Source organism: Diabrotica undecimpunctata, chromosome 4, assembly GCF_040954645.1.
Source record: "Diabrotica undecimpunctata isolate CICGRU chromosome 4, icDiaUnde3, whole genome shotgun sequence".
Classification (NCBI taxonomy): domain Eukaryota; kingdom Metazoa; phylum Arthropoda; class Insecta; order Coleoptera; family Chrysomelidae; genus Diabrotica; species Diabrotica undecimpunctata.
In genome coordinates this window covers 31589980-31599795 of record NC_092806.1, presented here as the reverse complement: position 1 = coordinate 31599795, position 9816 = coordinate 31589980, and the positions used below count along the sequence as shown (strand labels likewise).

Genomic DNA, 9816 nt, shown 5'->3' with positions numbered 1-9816 from the left:
ATCGAAAATCTCAGAACAACAAATGAAGCTGGACCATCGAGTTCCTTAATGCTACAGGTCAATAATACACAAAATCATGCTTTGGTAGAAAAGAATGGGCAAACTACTATACCTTTTAATAATCATTTATTTAATATTGATTGATGAACGAACATGATGACAAAAAAATAAAGATTATGTTTCGTTGATATGGTGCATTAATTGTCTCGTGGAATAGTCTTGTCGAATATCATTAGTGAGAAAATTATTTACCGGCAAAATGTTCTTCTGGTTTTATTCAAGTTTGGCCTTTTGGCAATTTTCGCTTATGAAATTTTGACAAAATCACTTGACTGACGTCTCGTAATTTAACTGTCAAAATTTAATTCGCGAAAATTGCCAGGCAACAAACGTTCATACCAGTCGAAATTATTGCCGGCAAAATTTTCTCTTATATTATATACGATAAAAATATCTACGTTTTTATTCTCCCTGAATTTATCTTAAAACTTTCTCAGACTTGTAAATGTTTAATTAACCCCATTCAGTATATCTTTAATTACAGAAACACTTGACAGCTAATTAATTATCACTTGTAAGGGATAGAATTTGTAAGGATTTCTTTTTGGGTCACCAACGCTAAAGCATACGAGCAATCAGTTTCTTTGAGCTGAATTACTTTGTGAACGCAAAACAATCTGTATTTATATAACTAATTAGAAGACGGATACATAATAATAAATACTTAATTGAAAAATGTAAGAAAAACTTAACCAAGTTGATGTTAGGTTCGATAACTGACGATTATGTGAACGTATTTAATAAAAACCGCAGAATTTAAAATGATTTTGTACATGTATACAGGCTGTTCAAAAACTCTCCTGACAAACGAAGACCAGAGATTCCTAAGATGATTTTAAGACAATTATACCCAATTCATCTAGTCCGAAAATACTTCTTAAGGGAGCTAGGGCTTCTTAAGTATAGGTAGAAGTTTATGGTCGGCATGGAGCTTACGTGAGATGGAGTTAGAAACACCTGTTTAAAAAGAGAGAAGTATATTAGGTCAGCCCTTTATATCGCCGAAAATGAATGAGTTGAAATAATAAAAAAGGGGAAATTCAATGTTGCCAAACTTATTGGTTTTATTTGACCTGTTGTCTTTTTAGCATTTGACCAATGTTCTAAGATAATCAAATTTGGGCGAAATGGATTTAAATGAGAGCTTACTGTTTTTATTGGGAATATGCCACAATTTTACTTTACGATATTGATTTCCACTTCGGAAATCGTTTTATATAAATAAAATTTATTAATGTATCTTATTTTAAGTACGATTTCCGAATTAAAAATCTAAACATCAAAATAAGCTTATTTTAAAGTCACATTGTGCCTTATTCCCATTAAAAATAATAAACTGCATATTATGCCACAATAAAAAATTCTTCATACAAAAGAATTTGACAACGTCTCGTCTCCCGATCTCTCGATTCGTCAAAGCACCGAATCAAAGTAAGGACAGAGGTAACGAGTAGAGGTGGGTCGTTAAAGTTTTTATCGTAAACCGATTTTCGTAAACAAGTTACTATGATTGTTTAACAGTAGTTTCAAGTAAGAAGTACCTACATAAACAAACATAACGGCTATTATCTTTTATACACAATATTTATTGAAGTGAAAGAAACTAATGAAGGATATATTTATTATAACTTGAAAAATAAACTAAACAATACAACCCGATATTAGTAATTGTACTACGTCGAATACTATGGATGTAAGGTTACCGTTTGCTAAAATTTTATTGCAAGATTCTTGCAGGCAGCGTACCATAACAATCACTGAACTACCCTTCAAGTATTTTTGGCCACTCATTGTACTTGTTATTTCTTTAAAAGGCCGTAAAATTTGGGAAAGTTGAGAACAAATAATCCAGTCTTCATTATTTAGATTTGGTCTAAGTCTAAGTCTGTATTAACTAATACCAATGTGGAACGGATTGCCTCTTCTAACTCGGTCATTCTTTTTATCATGTAATAGGTGAAGTTCTACCTAGTTTCCACATCTTGGATTGGCCGTTTGGGAATTTTGTTATGTTGTAATTGATACTTTAAAATCCTTTCTGAAGATAAGGTACTTTTTTTTGAAATGTGTTTTTTGCCGAATTGTCGAAGAAAAGACTTTTTAATTTATCTATTTATACACGACAACATTTAAGTGCGTCCTCCACCAATAAATTTAACGTATGAGCAAAACAATTTAAATGTTTTCATTTCAAAACATCTTTAATAGCTTTGACCATATTTGAGGCATTATCAGTTACTGCAAAATTTACTTTTCGTTTTAGACCCCACTGATTAATAATTTCACTAATTATTTCAAAAGCGATGTTTTCTGAATTATGGTTTCCAGAAAAATGGCAGCAGCCTAATAAAACCGTTTTAAATTCTAAATTTTCAGTTAAATATTGTACTGTTAATGCAATGTAACTCTCAGTTACTCCATATGTCCAGAGGTCAACAGTAATACAGATATTTTCTACTTCTTTAACAGCTTGTGATGTAATAATTTGCTCAGTTTTGATATAACATTCCTGAAGTAATTGACCTGACGTAATGAACAAGTTTTTCTTGTTGGCGGTTTATATCCAGGAATCCACCCTGCAAACTTTTTCAAAGCTCGTTCTTCAACTATGGAAAACGGATGAAGCGAGTCTTTGCATAGGTTTAGTAAATCCATATCCATTTGTTTCTTTTGTTCTAAACTAATATTTTTATTAATGGAAGTATCCATCACCTTTTGACGCTTGGGTGGCGGTGGCAGTATGTCAGTACTTGTAGTAGAAGTAGTCGAAACGGACAGAAATGCGTCAGGAGAAGTTTCAATCATTGCAATATTCAGAAAGCGGACCATAAAAGTTGCATCTTCTACAAATGTGCATTTTTTGAAAATAAAATTATTATTCTTATACTAGGTCAATAATTTTGACTAAGAAAAATAATTCATAATTAAATATTTACAATAAATAAATCCTTTGACGAACTATCAATAAAGATTTGAAATCGAAAATGCAGATCAATCGTAAATCGGAACTCATTCATTAATCAGAATACCTAGTTATACAAAACAAAAGAAAGAGTTAAGAAGCTGGTTACTTCTATAAAAAAAGAAAAAGAAGATTGTACTAGTGAAAATCAACCAGTACAAGAAAAAGAAACTGATAAAGATGACTTAAGTCCATGGTGCATTTTTGATGAATTAATTGGACATGACTCATCTAAACATACACCTGTATCGACAGATATAAAAGAAGTGGACATGTATTTGTCTGATGATATTACCCACAAAAAATTTCGAACGAAGATTGGAACTGTCCATTACAGTGGTGGAAAAACCATCGCCATGTATATCCTAACTTAACCACTATATTCATAAAATATTGTAGTATTGTAACAAAATCTGTTCCTTGTGAACACATGTTCAAAATCTGGTTTAATTTTAAATAAAAAAAGAACACGGTTAACAGGAAAAGTGGAAAAACTTATGCTTTTAAATGTCAATTTAGACGATTCGCGATTTAATAATGTGTAATGTAAATGTAAGTACTATTTGTATTGTTTAATTTATTTTTCAAGTTATAATAAATATATCCTTCGTTCCGGTTCCGGTAAAAAACGGTTCCGATAAAAATGGTAACGACCCACCTCTACTTTCTTAGGGTCGGAACCAGAGATATGTAAAATATCTCTGATCGGAACTAATCGGAACTAATAGTCTCACTAATGGGCAATGGGCAATGGGCGACAATAAAAAATATGGAGGGGAGACCAAGGGGAAATATGATTGTTATCTTTGTCTATTCGCTGAAAATATGATTTTATATCTGTGTTAGATATCCTGTTAAATTTTACCATACCTTCCATAAACTTTTACCTACACTGTATCACTGTATATATATATATATATATATATATATATATATATATATATATATATATATATACATATATATACATATACATATATATATATATATATATATATATATATATATATATATACGTATATATATATACGTATATATATATATATATATATATATATATATATATATATATATATATATATATATGGCGGGTGTTGGAGAAGAGTGGTATAAGTCTAAATTTTAAGTTTCGAGAAAAACGCAATTACAGTTTTTTCAAATTTAATATTGTTGTTACGGATACAAATTAGGTATTTTCGTTAAACAATTTTTGGAAATGGCTTTGAGTTTGTTGGATTAAAACAGATCTACTAGTAAAAAGGACCTAGTTGTACAATTTAAAGAAAAAAATATATCACTTTTCACAATTATTAACAAAAAAAATGTGAAACTGAAAAGTTTTATGTTTACTTAAGGGGGTACATTTATGGTCAAATACAACGTAAAAGTTTATTTAATTTTTAAAAATTTCAATTTCTGTGTGTACACTCTCCTCGTCACTACTATTTTCATCCTCGTTTAACATATTTGGTATATCCTCCTTCGTAGTTAAATTTCTATAAAAATCATGAAATGTTTCTGAAATATAAGGCAATAGCTCTACCAAGTTCTTTTTTTTATCGATGTTTATTGGATTGGGACCTTTATATGACAGAGGAATTTTTATGTTTTTAAGCCACGTATTACCTTTTCTTAAAAAACATACGCTTTTAAATGGTTCGTCTACATTTAAGCTACTTTTGTATTCAAGGACACCAGGATTCTGTGAAAATCTCAACCATTTCATTTGTTTCCACATGACTTTTTCTCCTAAGTTGTAAATTTTTCTTTGTTGAAGGACATTCTTATACAAAGAAGAAAACTCAAAAAAATCCGATCTGCACATTTCAGTAACTAAAAAAGTTCGCTTATTTCCACATAATCTTACCAAATTCATCCAGTCTCTTGGGTGTTCTATCGAACATGGATATCTTTCCTTTTTTTTCTCTATGATTGCGTTATCTGAATCACACTCCATGTTGGTGTGACCAGGAACGAGAAATTTGTGGTTAATGTATGATAGATTGGGATTCTCTTTTAAAACCATCAAGAACATTGCAGGTAGAAAAGAGTTCTTGTTTTGTCCTACACACGTATCAGAATATAAGGTGATCTCTTTTATTTCAGGTGAAATATGTGAAATCTGCTTGTATAAGCATGACGCAATCTGATTTGCACCCCGTCCAGCTACGCCCTCATGCCACATAAAACACATTGCTTGATTATGATTAAATCTATGTAATGTTAAATTAAAGGTCCACAACTGCCTTTTATAGAATGCTATTGAAGTCTAAAGATCAGGTGTGGGGAGACACTGTTGCAAATCAAACGTATAAATGATTTTTGATTCATTTTCTAACGCAGTATTTTTATCTATACGCTTAGCCTCATAAGCGTTTGATGCTTCTTGTTGGTGATTATCAAGAAGATTTTGAATTTATTGCATTTTTTGTGCATCTTTAGTTGTTTTCAGGAGCATATGATATTTATCGCATGTAGCGCAGGTATCCTTTTTAGGCTGTTTGATTTGTATTTTCATGGAATGGAATACTTCTTGATATTTGAATTTCGATACTGGGGTTTTCTCGTGAGGTAGCCATTTTTTGTATTCTTCAGAAGCCTATTTTTATGTTTTTTGTTTTCTAATTTACGTTTTGTGGTTTTCTTTCCGTCTGTTGTTATAAGCCTAGCTATAAAAGACACGCGTTTGTTGAAGCTCGCTAAAGACCAATATTCTTTAAAAATTTCCTGTCGTTTTTCTTCAGTTATCCTGTCTTTGCATTTTAAGCGGCAACTTAATAGCTCCTGACATGTCCGTGCTTTTATAACCTTCCCACTTTTCGTGGTGTACGATAACCCAAGGTTTCTGTTCTGCTTTCGTTCCTCACGAATTAGCCTAGTTTCATTTTTTAGCGATTTATGTCCAGGTTTATTTTTTAAGATTTCTCTTCCTGACTCATGTGCAATAAGTGCTGTTGTATTTTTTGCAGCTTTTTCTTTGGGATGTCATTATCGGAGTCGGTATCACTTTCTTGTATATAATCTGGGTCCGCGTCACTATCATCAAACGCCTCCTCATTACCTGGATATTCCAGATAAACTTTGTCGTCGTCATCAATCCCACATACTTGATCAATAACTTCTTCCAAAGTCTTTCGAACATTCGGTTCACAGAAGGACAGTGAAGGTGCAGGACTTGATATATTATCTTCATCTGCTAAGACAGGTTCTTCAAGGAAAACACCCGCATTGCCCATCATGGAATTTTCATCTAAAAACCCAGATTAATATCAAATTTTTGAAAAACTAATAAATTTTGTCAATTTTTTTTTCCAGAAAAATGAAATTGTCACGCCAAAATTGGTGTTTGCTTTTTATGGAAATTCGGTCCCCTCTAGAGAAAACCGAAAATATATTATTTTATGTATAAAATGATAAGAAATCTGAAATTGGAATTGAGTATGTAAGTTAAGCATCAACTTTTACATACATTAATTTTTAAAATTTTTAGAGATACAAGTTAAAGGAACGCCACTGGTTAAAGTTAACCAAAAACAATAGGCATATTCACCAAGTTATAGTTGAGTTGCATCTAGAAAACTTTTACGCAAAAATAAATGTTGTTAATCTAGTATGTCGTATAAAAAATAATGATATTACTGTTTTAATTATTATTGTACAGATAAATATACAATTATTACCTTGGAGGTCTCCAGTATTTACATTATCTTCTTCCAACAGTTTGAAAATCAATTTGCTTCTTTGAGATGCCATAACCTCTAATTTTTATTTCTCACGGCTATTACTAAATAATCTCGAACAGGAATTGATGTTATATTACAACTAGGTGAGGTATACTATCACTACACTACTTATTACATTTCTCTCGAATACTTAAAGCTCATTTAAAAGGTCAAAACAAAAGTGGATAAAACCAACAGTAACACACGTGTAGTATTTTACTAAACCACAAATGACAGACAAGTCGATTGAGCGGGAACAAAGCGGTCATTATTTTAATAGGGAAAAGCGAGGTAAGTCGACCTAAAACTGCACAGTTTGAATTTCTATTGCCGTAACTTCTAGTATATCTCAACATATATCATCAGTTTTCAATTTTGGAGTTAAAACATTTGTGATATGTCAACATATAATGTGTTTCCCTATATTTTTTAATGAGAATAGTGATATATTTTTACATATACCTTTATTCACAATCATATTTTACCAATAACTTTTGATATATTTGCACTTGTATCACTATTCACAAATATTAATCATAAAATTATATAGGGAAGACTATTATAACTAGACTTATTTCAGTTTTCTCTATAATTTTTTTTCCTGTCTGGCAGATGGAGGCAAAACAAATAGTACTAGAATATTTATAACATTTTTCACTATATTAAATGATAGGATAAAACCTATTAAAAATACTTATATCATGTAACACAAACAAATAACACCTGCTTGTCTATTAAATTGACTTATATCACTTCACCCTATCAAAGATACACGCATTTGAAAGTGGTATCTATGTTTAACTCATTTTTTACATTTTTCGACTTATATCACTTTTCCCCAACACCCGCCATATATAATTGTTAAATACCTTCAGAACGCTTCTTTTATAAACTAAAACTGGTACCATTATTTATCCCCCAGAATTGAATCGATTTCATTAATTGAGAATTTCTAGTATCGATCATAGGCGTCCGTTTTGGGTAGGTTAACGGTTATTTTACCTCATAACTTTTTTGTCTTTACCTTTTAAGCATTCGTGATACTTGATAATTAAATTTTCTTAAAGTATTCTAGTACTAAAAGGAATTCTTACTCTACGTCGATAGGATACACCGTTTTCTAAAAAAATCGATTTGAAAATTTTTCGTTTTTTCGTCATGAAAATTAAATTAATATTTTTTGCACTAGTTGACCGTAGACTTATCAACGGAAGTATAACCTACGTTTTTCATTGTCAAATTGTGGTCAGTTCGTGAAGTTTACCGTTTAGTTTTTTTACTTTGTGGCATTTAAATATAAAAATTTCAATTTAATAAAAAAGGTTTTTACTAATGAGGAATATGTTGAAGAACATGTTTTAGTTTATGGCGAAATGAGGTGTAATACTCAAGCAGCTCTTGCAGAAATTTTCAATTATATTATTACGATTATTGCAAAGTCAAAATTAACAAGAAGATTTCTAATTGTATCAGTTCATGGCAGCAATTCAATTTAAACTTCATGTTCATCCTCAGTTTGTGTGTTTATTTCATCAAAACTATATGCTAAAATATACCTGTAAACGCGAATAAAGCCTTCCAACTATACATAAAGCTAATTACAGAATATAACAGCTCAACAACTTTCGATATAATTTCTCTTAATTCGAAAAGCTTCTCTATAATGAGTCCAAAACAAATTTTAATAAGCACCTGTTTAATTAGAAACTATATAACATTTTATGCGAAAGTTACGTATTGTAAATTTGATTTCAAAAGTTTCTTAAATTAATAGTTAATTGCATAGTAGGTAATGCAATAGTGAATTTGATTGCGAATGTAATTTAACAAACTGGTTGGTGATGAAGTATATGAAGTTAATTTGCATCGAAATCATTATTTGTGACACATATTTCTGCTATATCGCACTATAGAAACTGTATAATTATTGTAAAACCTGACAAAGTAAATAAAGAACACTGAAATAGAGGGCTCTATGTTTAATCGATAAATACAAGATTGGTCCCAAAGTAAAAGCTGCTTATATATATATATATATATATATATATATATATATATACATAAAGAATCAGAAGTATTTTGCTGACAACGTAAGGAAGTAAACATTAAATATTGGGTTTGCAGCAATAAAAAATGAAACGTGTACTCTTGTAAATTTTTATTCCAAGCTTTCGGACATTGGTTATGTCCTTCATCAGGGAGAAACTTAATGAGGTTGTATCATCAATGATGTTATGTAATGTTGATGAAATTTATCACAGTCTGTCATCTTTGTTCAATATAAAAAAAACTATTTCTATGTTTAAAATTCAAAAATTACTTCACATCCACAACACTTAATTATTCTAAACACATTCATGACATTATTATTCTTAATTTTATTCTATAAGGGAGGAGAATTCTATAGGAGAATAAAATTAAGAATAATAATGTCATGAATGTGTTTAGAATAATTAAGTGTTTGTGGATGTACAGTAATTTTTAAATTTTTAAACATAAAAATAGGTTTTTTATATTGAACAAAGATGATAGACTGTGATAAATTTTATCAACATTACATAATATAATTAATGATACAACCTCATTAAGTTTTTCTCTGATGAAGGACATAACCAATGTCCGAAAGCTTGGAATAAAAATTTACAAGAGTACACGTTTCATTTTTTATTGCTGCAAACCCAATATTTAATGTTTACTTTATACACACACACACACACACACACACACACACACACATATATATATATATATATATATATATATATATATATATATATATATATATATATAAGACGAAGGTATTATTGACTGTTGGTTTAAATATCAAGTGGTGATTCTTGAGGATGGTGTCTATTTGGCCCACAAGACAAAGACAAAGAAAACTCTTTGACTTACTGTCAAGCTTTCGAATTTATTTTAATTCTTTTTCAAGACATCTGTTAAAAAATAAATATAAAAATTATTTAGTCATAATTATTAATTTTCTTACAGAAAAAGTAAGTAAGTAAGTTAAGTTGTACTTTATAACCACCATTACACATATATAAATTTTTTTTTAATTTTCTTAAAATA

At 29.9% G+C, this 9816-nt stretch overlaps 1 protein-coding gene across 1 annotated transcript; it reads right to left on the bottom strand.

Annotated features, from left to right (window-relative positions):
* Window positions 1–5937: 5937 nt before the first annotated feature.
* On the bottom strand, window positions 5938–6950 carry LOC140438197 (uncharacterized). The gene is made up of 2 exons (XM_072527907.1): window positions 6703–6950; window positions 5938–6272 (listed from the first exon to the last, which is right to left on the bottom strand). The coding sequence occupies exons 1-2, from the start codon at window positions 6773–6775 to the stop codon at window positions 5938–5940; spliced, it is 408 nt and encodes a 135-aa protein (XP_072384008.1). The 5' UTR covers window positions 6776–6950.
* Window positions 6951–9816: the final 2866 nt, after the last annotated feature.